We start from the raw sequence: 17,816 nt of genomic DNA, 5'->3' as shown, positions 1-17,816 counted from the left end.
TTAGATTTAATTTTTCATTTCCATTATAATGTATTTAATAATGCCGAATCTACCGGCACAAAGTACTTGCACAGAATGCCACATACTGCCAGACTAACACCTCACAGACAACAAACCACATGACCATGGTGTCTCCTGATCTTGGCTCTCTCAGGATACCTGGATGTAAAGTGTGGACTCAGAGTGTGTGCAGCTTTAGTTTTGATAGACAGTGTTGGAGAATTCCTGGTACCTAGCAGGGGTGTGATGGCTACTGCTTTCAGTAGACTTCCTTCCTTCTTTCTTAGGGAACTCACAACACTGGGTAGAGAAGAAAGAACTCAAGCCTGAGAGGAAACCTCATCCCAGCCTGCTCCAGCTTTATGATATTGGGCACACTTTCCCTTCTATGTGCCTTAGTTTCCCTATCTGAAAAAATGAGGTTGGACCCCAATCTCTCCATTCTTGGGGTCTTTTGGGTCCATGATACAGTGTTTGTACCTGAGGCGTCCCGAGCCGCTCTATCAGGGGGACCAGGTGAAGTGGGGCGTACTTGGCCTCGAGGCGCTTCATCCGGACTTCCAGGCGCTCCCCTTCTGTGGATGGGGCAAAGGAACAAAAAGTGAGTGTGTGGTGGGGGTCAGAAGGACCCGATGTTGTCACTGTGTCCCCAAATCTGGACAGTGTGCAGAAAGTTCTCGTTTGTTCTGGAGACTGTGATGAGAGGTCATCCTGAGGGATGATCTCCTTATGAGCTTGGATCAATAACAGACCCATCTGGCTGTTGAAACAGTGAGTTCCCTGTCACTCAAGAAGTTCAAAGCTAACCTCGAAGGAGCAAGGTTTGGGTAGAGGAGAAGATAGGCAGATCTATGGGGCTGGCTGGCAGCCGGTCTTGTCAATACAGTGAGCTCCAGGTTCAGTGACAGACACAAAATATCTCACAAAATATCTCACAAAATAGGCAAAGAGATCAGATAAATGTACCCAGTTGGAGGGCCATTTCCAATCCCTTAGTGATTCTGCAGGCATCCAAAACATTGCGCCCCTGCTCCTTCCTGGATGACTGCAGTCTGAGCTGACAGGGATTAGGAAGTGAGCATAGTGTGGGGGATGTGTGAGGACCCAAGTTCAAATCTCCAGAAGCATATAAAAACTGGACCAAGTCATACACATCTGTAAGCCCAGCTTTCTTATGGCAAAGATGGGAGGTGGAGACAGGAGATTTCCTAGAAGTTTGCAGGCCACACCTATCCTGGCACATGCAGTGGCAAGCCACAAAGAGACCCTGTCTCAAACTGAAAGCTGAAGATGATACTTGGGGTATCCCCTGACCTCCATGTGCAACCCACGGCACATATGTGTCCATATTTAAACCAGTAGTTTTTGAGTATTAATTCAAGTCTAAGAAGGCTGTCGCTGCTGCTGCTGGCGGTTTCTTACCTTTGATGTAGACTCGGGGCAGGATGTTTTGGAAAGGTGCGGCATGGAGCAGGTCACAGACTTCCTCCTGAGACTGCAGAGACAGGGGGAGAGGAAGAGAAAATGATTGTCACATTCAATTAGAATTCATTTCTAAAGTCAGTTTTGCTGACCCCAGTTTTGCTGGGTCTACTGCTCAAGGTCTGTGTATTCCTATCGGCAGTGTGACCTTGGTAACTTACTGGCTTCTTCGAGTCTAATTATCATCAAAATGAGGATGGGCTTGGAATCTGGTTCAATGGGTTATTGTGAAGACCGAGAGAATCCATAGCCTCATACACCCAGCTCATGAGAGCCCAAACTATTTTTACCATCACTGTACAAGGATTCTACTGAAGGGTTAAGACGCATGAAGGACAGAGGGACCAGACAACCCTGAGGGCTACCACACTCTGGTTGGTTGATGATGACGTCTATAGGAATAAAGAAGAGAGCTAAGATGTGTTGAGGGTGGGGACGATGTCTCAGTTGCCAAGGTGCTAGACCCAAGTTTGAGCCCCAGCACTTACGTAAAAGGCCAAGTATGGTAGTTTGTGCATATAACCTCGGCACTGGCAAGGCAGTCACAGGCCAGCTAGACTAGTCTACTCAGAAAGAAAGCGGACTGACTGCTCTTGAGGAATGACGTCTGAGGATCACTGGTGTGTGTGTGTGTGTGTGTGTGTGTGTGCGCGCGCTTGCTTATGTGTGCATTTTGGTGATCCTGCCGTCTGTTATCCAGAATGGCTCTGAGCACAGGTCTGTGTCCCTGGATTAGTTTTCATCACATCAGACACCAGCCAGCAAGAGAAGAGAACCTAGCACGTAGGTTTCGATGAACACAAGTTACACAGAAGCATCCTTACAAACAGAAGGGATGGGAAGGCACAGATGGTTAGGGCTAAAGGGAAGACATGGCTGACAGACTTAATTAGGGACCAGCCTCTCACTGCTGATTTCAGGACAGACAGTACAGGGGGAACAGCTGGAGAAGGCCCCTCTACTGTGTGTCCTTCTCCTCTCTTGTATGAGCCACACGAGATGAGATCCAGGATGCAGTCAAACTTAATTCTTAGGACATATAAGAAGCAGAGAAAGCTCAGGACTGTAGGGGCTCTTGGGCTGCCTCTAACCCGATCTGGATGGAGCCCTCCCATCCTGGGCATCTGAAAAAGCAACAGCCATAGGGGAATCCTGAAATACCCTCTGGAAAATAGTAGATCAGTTCACATCCCTTCTGGGCCCCCCTTCGGCATCCCTGCAGGTGGTACTTCTGACTGTCCCTTGAATGTTGATTTTTCCTTTCTTTATCTCATCTGCTCCCATCTGTTGCTCCATGTCTCTTGACTCTTTCCTTATTGGCTACTATTCTTCCTTCAGAGCCATGATGAAGAGTTTCTGTTTTTTATCTTACTCAACAGCAATCACTTATAATTAAAGGCCTTGTAGACAATAATTTATCAATAATCACTTAAGCAGGCAAATGCTTGTTACCCCATATGAATAAATAAAGTCCTCTGTCCACATGATAGTTATCCAAGCATGAGAAAACTGCCATCCATCCATCCATCCATCCATCCATCCACCCAACAGATGTTTATAAAATACCAGGCACGGTTCTAGGCTATGCAGATATGATGTCGAACAAGTTAGACTAGATCTTTGCTCTCATGCCATTTCAATCCCTGTAAAGACTTGTGAACACAAAGAAAATTTCAGATAGTGATCGCTCACGAGAGGGATGGAAGAGGAGGAGACAGTTAATTTGGGTCACTTAGAAAAATCCCTAGGAAGGAGTAAAGGCTGAGCACAGGATAGACATGGCAGAAGCTAGCCACATTAGACTCAGGTAAGCACATTCCAGTGCAAAGGCTGTGGATGGGCAAGCTAGAGTAGAGCCACAAAAGGACTCACAGTACACACTGCATGAAGTCCTAAATGGTGTGGGGCGATGACATCATGTGGGGCCCAATAGCATGGGCTAAGTGTAGACTGCATTCTCAGTAGAGAGGAGATTTAGGTTATTGCAAGCACACATCACCCAGTCACCACACAGTCACCATCATCCAAACAGTCACATGGTCTTGTCTTTCTTACAAAACATCCTTTTGCCCTTAAGGATGTTGCTAGAAGGCTGCACTGCCTGAACCATCACATTCTATTCCATTCCTGTGGATGAACTGATCTCAGGAGCCACCCAAGAGCTCAGAGAAAGGAAGAGAAGGCTCTAGACAAACAACGCAGGGAAACTTTGACTCTTGGCAGGAGATGAGGGCATTTCCTTTTCCCATTTTGAAGCCTTCCCTGCCCAAAGCTTGCAAAACTTGAGGACTGAGGACTCTTGGATGTGGGTGCCCTGCTTGCATGCGTTCTACTTTGCAGTGCTGTTTGGCCAGGGAGGTTGAGAAGGCAAGGACGAAGTAGCCTTCAGACAGGAGGAGGAAGGTCTCAGAGGAGGAACTAGATATCCATTTGCATAACGAGGTGGCTACACACCTTTCGTGGGAGATACTTGCTTGCTGTTCATTAGCTGAGATCATTGCCACAGATAGAAACAGCCAGTGGGCACAGACAAAGGCCTGTGTGAAGGACAGAACAAGCTTCCATTGTGGAGCCTGGGCTGACGGCTGGCTTCTCTCTCCTCTGATCAGTATCTCAAAGCCTCTATCAGGAGCCTACCAGGCCGCTCCCACTGGACAAGGTCCTTTCCTGGCCTGTGAATCCCACACAGCAGTGGTCCTTAACACGTGTCGCTGGCTCTGTGTCCACCACAGAAGCTCGGCTCTTGTCTCCAGCATGTTCTTGAACTCATCTCTCCCCTCTGCTTAGTTGAGTTTCCTTTTTCTAGCTTTCAATTCTAACAGCACCCCCTGAAGGATCCTTCTGGGAACCCCTCGATCCTGCCCCTGTGCCACTAAGTAGCCTTTAAGAATCATATTCATTTCCCTTTCAGAATTTGAGTTCAGTCTGTATTTTATACTCCATGTGACTCATGAATACCTACCGCTCACTGGAATCCAACGTCCCTAAAGTAGAGCCAGCCTTCCTTCATATATTGGACTGCACTTTTTGGCTACACCACCAAAACGATGAGCACAGTGCTGGTTATATAATCACAGAATAAAGCTGAAGGTTCAGGGGCTGGAGATGTAGCTTAGGTGACAGAATGCTTGGTCCCAGTGCTTGGGAGGCGGAGACTGGAGGATCAGGACTTGAAGGCCATCCCTGGCTACACACCTAGTTGGAGCCCAACCTGGACTACAGGAAACCCTGTCTTATTGTAACCAACCATCCATGACCTCTTTTCCTAACTTTCTTGATTCCTGGTTGGTTTTCTTTCCTCTCCTCCAATGCTGCAGGGCCATCCATGGAAAGTCCCAAGGGATAGTTTGTCACCTGGGTTGTGACTATTCTGAATCCTAGACAAAAAGCCCAGTCCCCTTGCTGTGTAATTACCCTCAATACCAAGCACTGAGATCAACTAAACGTAAAGGCTTCTCAACAACATAGAATACACACAATCATAGTCTCGTTTGTTCATAAAATATTTTTATAGCTTTTTAAAAACCCATGATGAATTAAAAAGTCTTGTGTGAATGTATGTCTGTATATGTGACAATGCATGTGTGGAGGTCAGAGTACAATCATGTGTGTGTGTGTGTGTGTGTGTGTGTGTGTGTATGTGTGTGTGCATGTGTATTCATGTGTGTGTGTGTAGGTCAGAGTACAATCGTGTGTGTGTATGTGTGTGTGTGCATGTGTATTCATGTGTGTGTGTGTGTAGGTCAGAGTACAATCGTGTGTGTGTGTGTGTGTGCGTGTGTATTTATGTGTGTGTGTGGAGGTCAGAGTACAAATGTGTGTGTGTGTGTGTGTGTGTGTGTGTGTTAGAGAATAACCTCAGATGCTGGCCTTCACTTCCTAGCCTTAGACACTGATTCTTACTGACTGTTGCACACACCAGGCTGGCTAGTCCTGTGAGCTTCCAGGGATCCTCCTGTCCCCGCCTCCCACCTTGTTGTAGGACCATCGGGGTTACTGATGTTTGTTTGCTCCTGCATCCAGTTTCTGGGGATCTGAACTCAGGTCTTCATTCTTGTCCCATTCTTATCCTCAGCCCATCTCCCCAGCCCCCAGGATGAGTTTTATAAATCGAGAAACTACTTTACAAAAAGAAATGCTTAAGCCAATCACGCAGAGCTGGAAAGGTGCAAGAGGAGTTTGAGGTCAGTCCTGCGTATACAGGAAGATCCCTGTCTCAGAAGAGAAAGCATCAGTGTTACCTCATCTGGGGACTGCGATGTGATCACTCTGCTCCGGCAGAAGTTGCTCAGGGTGGAGCTAACGAGTAAATTGTTCTCAGTACCATCTGCACGGACCAAGTGTCACACTAAAGTATATCGTTCCTGTGCCGCCCGCTAATGTACTGTGGTGAGGGAGGCCTAGAGAGCTGACAGGGCCCAGGCCTCCTGTATAGCTAGTTATTGTCAGCAGAATTAAGTAAAAGTGCACAGGCGTTTGATGTTGGGATCCAAAACTAGTTTATTGTAAGGAACTCACATCAAAAGTCTTCAAAGGGTCTGCAGGTTAATTTTGCACGGCTTTCTGCTTTAATGCTTTATTTCCCTATTAGACCTCATTTAAAATTGAGGGGCAGGAAGGACTTCCACCAAATGCCAAAATCCAGTGTGTTCGCAATTTGCTGAGTCTTTGAGGCCGAGGACTTGGCTTCTCTTGGCTAAAGGGAATCACAAAGATTCACTGGGCTTATATTTAAAAAGTCCGTGTGATCCTCATGATGTCAGATTTATGTGGACCACGGCATTTGACTCTATTAAGCTCTGCTCTTGGGTTGAAAACAAAAATGACCATTTTCAGCTGACTTACTAGAGAGAATCATGAGACCAATCTCAAAAGAGTGTTTTCTTAAGAAACATCTGGCTTTAAGTCTTAAGGCAATAAAAAGACAAATTCCGCTCATGTATTAGGTGGCTGTCTTTGTCAAGAATGCTTGAAGAACTGACTTAGCAAATGAGGCTAAGTGCCTCATGCTACCCCCATCTGGACTCTCGCTTTCTGGTATGAAGGGGGCTCGGGGCCAGGCCCAGCCAGCAAGCACAAGCTCTAAACATTCCCTTATATGGACACATATGTTGTTAGCGTGAGTGTTTCCTGAAGGGCCTGTGGAACAGGCCAGAAATCGGGCTTCCCACACCCACCACGACCCTCTGCAGGGAAAGTACGAGCAGTGGTTTCAGTCCTCATCTGGGTCTCTATTTGCGGACAAAAGTCCACCTGGGACACACCATGTCTGTTTCTGCTACACAGGCTTCTGGGTTCCAGCAGCTCTCTGCAGTGCAAACTAAATAAATCTGCATTTTGTTGTTTCTCCTCATTGGGGTAGGCAGCAACATGGATGCTGTTTTCTCCCCTGCCTCTTCTGACTAATGCTGTAGGTGACACTCACCTCTTACCCCCCTCCCCATATGCTCGGCTGTCAAGGGAATAATAGAATTATCATTCTGGCTCAGATTCATGTCTGATCAACAGAGAAAAGCCATGGCCTACAAAGCAATGTTCCCTTTGCTGACAACACCAGCATTTTTCCCTTTGACTATCTGCAGGGCGGAGTCTTCATTTGGAACAAGCCCGTGTCATGACACCTTTCTAACTTCTGTTGATCTTTAACTTTCCAGCCCTCCAGATAATATACATTTAAGTGTGCAAACATTTCCTTTTAAGGAAGACATAACTGTTTGCTGCAACGCATGGGAAGGATCGAGAATGTAAGATAGAAGCTGAAAACCCTCTTCTCTCTCACTGTGCCTACCCACCCTCACACATCTATTCTTCCACCCTTGGCTCACCAGACTTTTAAAGCTAACAGAACGATCAGTTTTATGGGGGAAAGGCTGGCCTACAGGCATCTGGAAAAATATCCTTCAGGAAGTGAGCAGTGGCTATCTTAACACAACAGTGGGATTTTTGTTTAGTTTCTGCTTATCTGGCTTTTTCTGACTGGGGACTGACTTCAATTGCCCAATGAGGGAAAACAGAGAGAAGTGAGTATGTGTAGAAACAGGAGGCAGGAGGTCACACATGGTGCTGGCTCACTCAGCTGCAGAATGCAAAGCTGTTAGCCACCCAGCCTTCTGTACCATAACCAGCTCCTTAACCAGCTTAACCAGCTCCTTAACCAGCTTAACCAGCTCGGCTGTGCACATGTCCTTGTGGCTTCTGCACTCTGAACCACACCTGGCTATTGGTCCATCTCCTGTGCTAGCCATAATCCCAGGGACATCGGCACCCACAGAAACATCACATTTTATCAAAAGACCTGTTCAAAAGGCCTGATCACAGAGAGAGACACTTAACAGTTCACGAGGATGTGAGTAAATCAAAGCTCCCTAACGTGGCTGAGTGAGAATAAAAATTAACCAGTCTGGGAAATTGTCTGGAGATGTCTAGTTTCACCATCTGCAAAAAAAAAAAAAAAAAAAAAAAAAAAAAAAAAAAAAAGTTGCCCTAGATAAGGGACTTTCAATAGGGTCAGGCCATATCTGGAGCCAACTTTGCTGTAGCAGAAGAAGACGCTACTGCCATCTAGTGGAAGGATTCAAGAATTGCTGCTCCCTCGTCCTGTAAGATACAGAACAGACCTCCAACAAAGGATTATCTGGTCTCAGGGTCAGCAGGGCTGAGGCTCTGGTCTGTGTCTAGATTCAGTGAGTTGAGTCTAGACTCTCCTTTGTGACTGTGGCCCACTGCACTACAAAGATAGAAACAGGCAACAGCTGCCGAGGTAGGTGGGATGCTGGTCGCACAGCGTGTGTGTGTGTGTGTGTGTGTGTGTGTGTGTGTGTGTGTGTGTATAACACAAAAATGATGTGTAAGAAACTACACACAGTGTGAATAAGAATGTGGGAATCACAGAATCATCACTGGGCGAAATAGGAATCACCAAGGTGAGGGAATGACAAAAGGAACAGATTCCACTCAAAGGCTGTTAAGAGCCTGCTACAACCAGTCATCAATGGATACCTGATACGAAATCAAGTTCAGTGTGGTGCTGTACATCTGTGATCTCAGCACACAGGAGGCTGAGACAGGAGGACCTCAGGCTTGAGACCTGAGACTGTGTGAACAGTTACCATAGCATTTACCCTGCACCTAGAAGGAAGACATTATTTCAATACAAAACCAAACAGAATTGGATTTCTATCTTCTTCTAAACAAGGTGTGAATTCCAGATAATGCACTCAGTGGTTTGTTTCACCTTGAAAGGCTAAACCAATCACAAAGGGGTGAAATGAACTGATCAACCTTAGAAACAACTCATCCACAAAGCCTGCTACACTCTATCTACTATGCATAGAGCCATAATATATAAACAGCACCTATAAACCAATGGGAAAGCCTGAGTAAAAAGTAAGCAAGACTCTTAACAGGACTTTACCTAAGAGGGAGTCCAAATGACCAACCACACATAGCAAGGGCCTGGTGCCCTTAGATCCATCAAAACCATAGTGAGATGCTGGGACATACCTGGAATGGCTGGGATTAAATCCAACTGCCTACATATTGAGAGCATACTCCTGTTAACAGACAAGTCCAATATTCACCACATCTAATTCACAGAGTACCCAACAGTCAACAGCCCCAAATGTGCACATTGCTAGTGACAAAATGCCCCATGTGAGTAAAGGAAGAAATGTTTTCTTTTGGCCCACAGTTGGGGGGGGGGGGTTGTCTCAGGTCATTATTGCAGGGCAGGTGTGTGGCAAGGTAGAGAAGCCTGTATCATGACATACAGAGAGCAGAGAGAGAACACACCTGCACTTCTGGGCTTTTTCGTTAACTCTTAAAAAGATATTTTAAAAATATGTTTATGGGTGTTTGCCTGCATATATGTATATGCACCACATGCTTGCAGTACCGGCAGAGGTCAGAAGAGGGTGCCAGATACCTCAAAACTAGAGTTACAGATGGTTCATGTGGGCAATGGGTAATTAATTATGGCGCCATTTTTCCAACTTCATGACCCCCCCCCCCATTTTTCCCACTTTCAACCCCAGCCCATCGATGGTGCCATGTACATTCAGGATAAGTCATTTCCTGTCATCCCTCTAGTTAAGTCTTTTTGGAAATGCCCTTCAAGACACATGTGGAGGGTGTGCCTTACTCACCTCTTAGATGCTTCTAGACTCAATCAGACTGCAAGTTAAGATTAGCCATTAGCACCCAATCGCTCCAAAACGGACTATTTAACTCACTAACACAATGAGAACTGTCTATACTATAAGCTGCACAGAAAGCATCAGGTAATAGACGTCAGACAGGAAAGGAGAAATATATGGCGTAATTCCATTTAGATGAGCTTCAAGGAAAAAAGTCCGCTCTGGGGGCAGAAGTCAGATCCATGGCTGCTTTGAAGGTAGGTAAGGTGGCACAGAGAACTGCCTACACCATGGTGACTGCCCTGCTTCTAGACTTGGTGGGGGGTTACATGGGCTTGGTGCTTGGAAGGGTGTTCACTTAAGATTTACACACCCGACTACATGTGTTCCTTAAAGACCCCACACAATACACCAAAGAGAAAAAAGCCAGGTACATGATCTTTTGTACTCCCACCTCAGCCTCAATTCTGAGAGCCATGCCATGTAACTTAATGAAAAGACATTTATCACTTCAAATGCACATTCTTTATACCTTGAAATTAAAGCTGAGTTACCACCGTCAACTGAGAAAGGCAGGCCACAGATAGTAATAAAAGAACCTATCTGTAGCTTATTTATCAATATGACAGCCGTGACAAGTGAAAGCTGAAAATCTATTAGAATGCTTGAAGTCTGGCAAAAAAAAAAAAAAAAAAAAAAAAACCAAAACCAAAACCAAAAACAAAAAACCATGGCAATAGGAATCTCCCATGACCCCTGCAGCTATTGATCGTTACCATTTTAAACCGATGTCCAGGTCAATACTAACACGCCAATCCGATTTCCAAGTGTTAGTGCGTTCTTGGTAAATGCCCTTATTGACCTCTAATCCACGACTCTTTCCTGAAATCTAGGGACAACTGACTGCTGATCACTAGGCCTGATTAGTTCCTGTTTACTCCTTAATGGGTTATTCTGCGGGTGGCCGTTTTGCACGTGTAACCCCACATAGCATTTATGAACTTGCTTATTATTATTATTCTACACTCTCTCTTGTACTCAAGGTGAAAAGCTACTGCTTGATCTTGTTCTTGTGAAGGGCGTCAGTCTCAGAAGAATGGATGGTCTGGTTCAGCAGCTCTTGCATGGAAGGCCGTTAGACTTCCCCTCCCCACGTCTCCCCCCATCACCCCACACCCACACTAACTCCTTCCCTTTGTTCTCTCCCCCCTTTTCCTTCCTTTCCTTGTCTCCTCACATCCTTCCTCTCTTTGCCTTTATAATAGGAACAATTGATACACCACTTACATATTTAATTTCTACTTTCTAAACCCAAAAGGCTCTGGAACCCCCCATGCCCTGTTGTCAACCCAGCAGCATGGAATAGTCAGAGATCTCCCCATTTATCAGAGTGCGAGCACCCTCTGCCTTGGGGAGCATGATTCCTGTCTGTGCCACTTTGCCCAGTTGTCAGAGACGGGGGTCAGCACACACGTTTGTAAAGCTCTCTGTTTTAGCCTGTCTCTGCTGCTGCCTCGTTTTCTACATTGGTGTGTGTGTGTTCTGGGGCAGGTAGAGTCAGCTAGGAGAACACAGATACTGAGCGTCCTTTTGCCCTTAGCGATGGAGCTGGGGAAGATATTTCCTCTGGAGTTACCTGTGGTGATAGCATCATCTCCTGTCTGAAGTGAGGCTCTCATAGCCTCTGAAAGCGGGGACTCACATGTCTGCCCCCCTTCTACCTTCTCCTTGTGCTCTTGAGGCCTTGATCAATTTTTACTGCTTCTCCTTATGACTTCTGAAGGCTATGTTGCTATAGCAACCCAGGCCCACTGATCCGTGTTAAAGAACCTGTTATCGGGAAGAGGAGCCATTAGCTGTCTCCAGAGTCCATTTAAAAGAGAATACAATTACTTCCCACGGAGGATGCTCCACAGTGCCATTTTCGAGGCTCTTGGGCAGCGAGGGTCTGAGAGCAGCTGGTCCAAGTGCCTCAAATTATGGTAAGGACAGACAGCATGGCATGCCCAGGCTCACCTGGGATGACACAGACCAGTGAGTGATCCTGTCAGCTCTTACACTGCAGCCCTCACACTAACTGCCTCCTTCTTCATGGCCTTTGCGGTGTCTCTCACTACCCCCACCTCTCTCTTCCATGGACAGGCTGACAATAGCTATGTCCTTCTCCTTCACTCTCCATCCAGTTGCTGCTCTCTCACTGTGGCCAACACCACCTTTGAAAAAGTCAGATCCCCGTCTCCTGCTCACAAGCCCCCTACAGCTTCTGCCAGTGTCTTACGGCCAGAGGTTGCCTGCTGCTTGGCTGTCTCTCGCCCTCAGCTCCTGCTTGGCTTTGCCTGTTCATCCTCGATGCTTTGCTCCTTCTAGACACCAAGTTCTATCATCTTAAACAGCACATCCTCCCCACAGGTCTTCACCATCCCTGCTGGTACCCTGCTCCGGAGCTCACAGTAAGTGTCCCCATCTGCATCTGCATGCATCTGCATGCAGTCACCCTCTTGTGAGATCTTTGCTTATGTCCTTTTTTTTTTTCCCAGAAAGATGTCTGACTCTTATTTGTGGCTGCCATCTAACCCCTGGAGCAGTCAGATTGTCTGTGAGTCAGCTCTCAGTAACCCACGCTTTCTGTGTAGGTGGACGAGATGCCCAGAGTGTGTTCCAGTGGCCCTGAGGAGTTTCTTATCCCCACATCCCTCCACCCCCATGGTGGCACCCTTCCCCATCTCCTCCCAGTGCACCAGTCAGTCACTGGGTCCGTCACATGTGGGAAAACGTGTGGGAACAACTGTGGAGAGCCTCTGGGTAAGTCACATGAGCAGAACAGGCCCAGGGATGCAGATGACCCACTAGTCAGCAAACAAGCTGCCCCCCGCCCCCCGGGCTTCCTGAGATGTGTCGACACAGGCAGGCACCCTTGTTTCAGCTCTTATGATGATACCGCTGCCCATCAGCACACTAAAGCACACGCTGGCCCCCAAGCTCCCTCAGTATCACAAGTACCTGTTACACAGTTCAAAGCCTTAGCATCTATGCTCTTCCAGCCTCCTCTCCTGCCCTAAATTCCCTCCAGCTCACAAGCTTTCTTCCCGGCAGCTACTCATTCCCCTTCCGATCCTGATACTTCAGCTACATTCTTTGTCTCCCTCCCTCTCTTTGGTGAAGTCTTCCTCTTTTGTTCTTCCTCTTCCCGTCTCCATCTTCCCCGTCTCTGCTCTCCTGCACCTCTCCTCTCTCTGTGTCCCCCACCCGGCTCTGCTCCGGATCCTCTCTTAGCCATGTCCAGTCTTCTGGGCATGCTCTGTCTGCTACTTTCTCTCTCTGCTCTGGACAATTCCAGATGCCTCCGGCTGTTCTCTCACATCTACAGTAAAAACCTTCCCCTTAACCTACCAAGGAATGCTCATGTCAATACATAAATACCACTGGCTAGTTTTTTGCCCCCCATCCCCACCCCATATGCTTGCCCCTCACAGCACTTACACATTATCAATATTGTTTCCATGGCAACCAGGCAGATACCTTGGGGCCCACATCCTCAAAGTATTTTCAGCTAAAACTTTATGGTGCAACTGAGCATGCCCAGTGGCATTTCTGCCTATCACATTCATTTTTTTTTTTAAATATCTTTTCTAGGGACTAGAGAAAGGCTCAGCAGTGAAGCACATAGCTGCTTTTTCAGAGGACCTAGGACTGGTTCTCAGTACATACAGGGATGCTTACAATCATCCATAATTCCAATTTTAGGGGATGCAATGCCCTCTTTTGGCCTATGAAGGTACTGCACACATATGGTGAACACACATACATGCAGGCAAGATACTCTTTTTAAAAAATATACATCTTTTAAAATTATGACCTTTAACATGCCCAGGAGCAGTCCTTAACTGGGCATGCTCCTAAATATGTGGCTTTCGGCATAAATATGTATAGTCTCCTTGGATAAAGTCCCCATGCTTTCTTTATTCATGGAGAAATAGCCCTCTGCTCCCCTGGCCTGCTGTGGTTAACAAGTTCTTGCCACTCTTGGTTTTGGCCCTGCATTCAGCAAGATCCAAACCTGCTGCATCCTTCACAAGCACACACAGGATGCAGGCAGCAGTTGGCAACTGCCACTCCTCCCCTGAGCACAGTGCTGGTTGGCAGTGTGCTTTACAGAAGAACAGATGATTGATACCTGGCCGCCTGCTCTGAGGACCGGGTCCCACCAGTGGCGGGGGTTGGGGGGGAAGGGCAGGCAGCGACAGAGCCCAGGGCTGAGTGTCTCCAGAACCTCTGTCCCCTCTGGACTTCTGACCTTCAGACCCGTACTTGTCGGGGCTGAAGCCTTGGCATCTGGGTATGTGTTGGGGTCCCTCCATCTTGGACACACCATGGTTTCTGTGGATTCAGGACTTACCAGAGCTTGCTCTATGAGGAGGCAGAACAGGATGGCGTTGCCCACCTCCCTGAGGCTCTGGAACACATCCGTTTTGAGTTCTGCATACTCGATGATGTCCTTCAGTTGGTGGTGGAAGAATTCCAGGATCCCTGACAGCCACACAGGGAGGACAGTGGGACATGGACACTGGTTAGCCAGGTTTATGGGCTGTGACAACCGAGCCCTAGACTTAGCAGCCATCAACACAACAGCATGAGGGTGGGATTCCATGCAAGGGTCAATACTAGACGAAGCTCAGGAGGCTGTCACAAATTATTTAGAGCAAAATAAAACACACCCATAATTCCAAATGGAACAGCTGTGGCCCATCCGTCCCTTCAAAAGGGACCTGAATTTCTAACAAGAAGATTATTACTTATAGATATTATTTATGGAGTTAGGTATTTACCTATAATATCTCATTTATTACTCATCATTACTATCAACTGGGCATTATCCTTTTTCAGTTGAGGTTCAGAGTGGGTAAGTAACACCCCCATAGTCACACAGCCAGGAAGTGGAGCAGCTCGACTTAAACCCCAGAGCCTCTAGCCTTAGCCTTTTCCTGTTATAAATCACATAAGTGGAAAATTATGTATTAACTTTTGGAAACAAAAAATATCGGGCATCAGATTTACAACGTCTATCTATTCCCATAATGAGTGGTTAAAACAAATACCCATTTCCAGCCTCAGCTTATCTATGCCATCCTGGGGTACCCACCTCCTCTAAATAGGAAAACAGGAAGGCCTGTTGGAGGTGCTGAAGACCAAACATGTAAAGCCTTTCCTTCACTGTTTAAACCTCTCGACCTTCCTAACGCTGCAACCCTTTAATACAGCTCCTCACGTCGTGCTGACCCCCGACCATACGTTACGTTTGTTGCTACCTCATAACTGTAGCTTTTTCTACTGCTATGAATTGGAATGTAAATATCTGTGTTTTACAATGGTCTTAGGAGAGCCCTGTGAAAGGGTCACGTGACCCAGGATGAGAACCACTGGCTTAAATGCTTTTACACTTGCAGTGTAGCTCCAGCAGTCCAGTGGGCTCACTATGTGTTCCTAACACAGGATGACACCACTGCTCAAAGGGATTAAAGGCTGACCAGTCAGGGGCAGGTACGGGCCAAAGATGGCAGCTACCTGGCAATTCAGAGACTGAACCCTGGAGGAGGCAGAGCCCGGCCCTACCTCAGGTGAGGTTTCTTTCCATTCACTCACCTGGAGAGCCATACTCGTGCCGAGGCAAACGGCATATTTTAGGCATCACTTCTATGAGTGTCTTCACGTACTGCAGAATGGTGCCTTGGAGCTACAAGGTAAGGATACAGATGAATGGGCTGGTGTGGGCTAGCCCACTGCCACTCTGTGTCGCTCTGGAGTCCTGAATGTAGGACACAGTGGGGTGCCAGGCTACAGTTGAGACTTGTGGGCAGAGTATTTGAAAGAGGAAGAATATTCCCCTTGTCTTTATAGAAAAAAAGAGTAGACTTTACGATGGATATGGGATAGGCTTTTTTCAGGGTTGGGATGCTGATGATGTGAGATTAAATGTAATGTAGGCAGGGAGCGGTGGAGATAAATGCACATAATCTAATTTAGGCATGGGAAAAAATCACAACACATTCCTCCTCCTCATTCCCAAGACATCTTTAATCGATTACAACATCTTCCTGTTTTACTCTGAGCTTGGCATGGCAGTCCTTAATGACCTATAGCTTCTCAGGGTTGTTCCCAAGAGCCAGACTGAGTGAGTGAGTTTGGTTTATTCTGTATATGGTTGGTTATAAGTTAATTTCTCTCCAGGAGCTCAGATTTCCAGAGAAATCTTGTTTCCATGTTTTGGCTCTGCTTCAGCCGCACTGCAGGGAATTAAATGAAGGTTCAGATGGCCATACTTGGGGTGCACACAGAAGGTTGGTAAAGGGATATAGAACCCCCTGACAACCAATGTAACATTGGTTGTCATGGTCAACAAGAAACCCCCAAGGGCACAATGTGTGGGGATTGATTAGAGGTGTTGCTATGTTTATGAAAAAGAAAGTTTGTTTGTCTTAAAGGGTTTCACGTAGTCTAAGATGGCCTCAAACTTACTATGTATCTGAGGATGATCTTAAACACACATCCCTCCCAGACGTTGGGATTACGGGTTGGTACCACCATAGCAACCAGCTCTATGGGGATACCAAGGATTGAACCAGGGACTTTGTGCATAACAGGTAAGCATGATACTGACTGAGCCACACACCCAGCCCATCGTGCTCAACCAGAAGAGCTGGGCAGAATGAGTAGTGACCTGGCTTTGAATGTCAAAATCAGGATTTCTCAGTTCAATCAGCAAAAATAAGGAGTGAGTTCTGAGCCACAAATGGGGAGACCAAGGCACAGCTCAGTGGGGATCGAGAGACAGTTCAGTGGCTAAAAGCACTTGCTACTTTTGCTAAAACATCCAAACCAGTGGCTCACAAATGCTCTGGGGGAAATCCACTGCCCTCTTCTGATGTGCGTGGGTACTGCATGGTTTACATATAGGCAATCACACATACATATACATAAATAAAAATAAAAGCTATATAAAAGGAGGTATAAATAAATACACGAGAAGATATATAGGAACCACCAAGAAATAAGGACCCAGGACTCCCTGGGGTGACATAATTGGCAGAGCTGGTGTAGCTGAGGTTTGATTTTCGGCTCAGAGAAGCCAATTCTGTACCAAGCTATTGAACATCTGCAGTGGCACCCAGGTCTTCCCTTACCAAGCTCTTGACGATTTTCAGCAGTTCCTCCATGACCACGGCGATGCCCTGGTAGCCCAACAGTCTGCAGATGGTCTTGAAGTGAGGGGGCCCCACGAAGTTCCGGTAGGAGCTATAGATGTGGCTGTAGGCAATGTTGAGAGGCTGGGAACAGAGGTTGATACAACGGAAGTGAGAGGAGCCCTAATGGGTGCTCGAGGGGAGTCCTGCAGGGACTTTGCTGCCACCAGGGTTCCCTCTCTGAGACCTCTTAAACACCTTTGCGAGACACTGGTTCTGGAGTGAGATGTGGCCAGTGACTAGAGATGCTGGAGAAGCTGCTGCCCAGTGGGAGAAGGGCAAGGGGGTCCCTGGTAAAATTTCAAGACTACAAGGAAGCCTGCCACCTCTAACTGTTCACAGACAAATGGAAGCTTCTCTGTATCAAGCCATGGTCTGGGATAAAGTGACTGCCTTTCTCCCAGAGGTGATCTGGTATCTAGAGATTGGATATGAGATAGATGGATGGATGGATGGATAGATAGATAGATAGATAGATAGATAGATAGACAGACAGACAGACAGACAGACAGACAGACAGACAGACAGACTGGACAGCTGACTGACCACTGCCTTCTCTGCTCTTAGTCATTTCCATCTATGAGCTGAGGGCTTTGGTGACAGCTAGCCCTGAGAGTCAGGAGATTTGTGTCTGAGAACGCAGGAAGATCAGTAGGCTTTTTGAGCCTTGCTTTCCTATTCTGTGAACAATGGGTATCGGGTTACATCACCCGAGTCCAAACTTTCAGAGCAGCACTCCACAGATGTCACAGTACTCATATGCAGGATACACACAGCAGAGCCACTAGGCTGGGTCCTGGTGGGGGACCCAGAGCTCTGGCCTTGGACCACCACCATCCTATGGACCCTGAGGGAAACTCTAACTGAATCAGACAGAGTTTAAGAGACCTTTCTGAGCTGGGTGTGGTGGTATGCACCTACAATCCTATTACTTAGGTGGTTGAGGCTGGAGGTTTGTGAA

At 46.9% G+C, this 17,816-nt stretch overlaps 1 protein-coding gene across 6 annotated transcripts in view; it reads right to left on the bottom strand.

Moving 5' to 3' along the window:
* The window catches only part of Cyfip2 (cytoplasmic FMR1 interacting protein 2), a 117,527-nt gene that overhangs the window by 13,044 nt on the left and 86,667 nt on the right, over positions 1-17,816 (bottom strand). For all 6 annotated transcript variants that reach the window (XM_034504569.2, XM_034504571.2, XM_076937002.1 and 3 more), the window contains 5 exons: positions 16,796-16,939; positions 15,258-15,348; positions 14,014-14,144; positions 1,423-1,495; positions 481-575 (listed from right to left, as the gene is read on the bottom strand). In XM_034504569.2, the coding sequence (XP_034360460.1) occupies positions 481-575; positions 1,423-1,495; positions 14,014-14,144; positions 15,258-15,348; positions 16,796-16,939 (534 nt within the window). The remainder of the gene's footprint in view (positions 1-480; positions 576-1,422; positions 1,496-14,013; positions 14,145-15,257; positions 15,349-16,795; positions 16,940-17,816) is intronic.

The sequence above is a fragment of the Arvicanthis niloticus genome, chromosome 6 (assembly GCF_011762505.2).
Source record: "Arvicanthis niloticus isolate mArvNil1 chromosome 6, mArvNil1.pat.X, whole genome shotgun sequence".
NCBI classification, from domain to species: domain Eukaryota; kingdom Metazoa; phylum Chordata; class Mammalia; order Rodentia; family Muridae; genus Arvicanthis; species Arvicanthis niloticus.
This window is presented reverse-complemented; position numbering and strand designations above follow the sequence as displayed.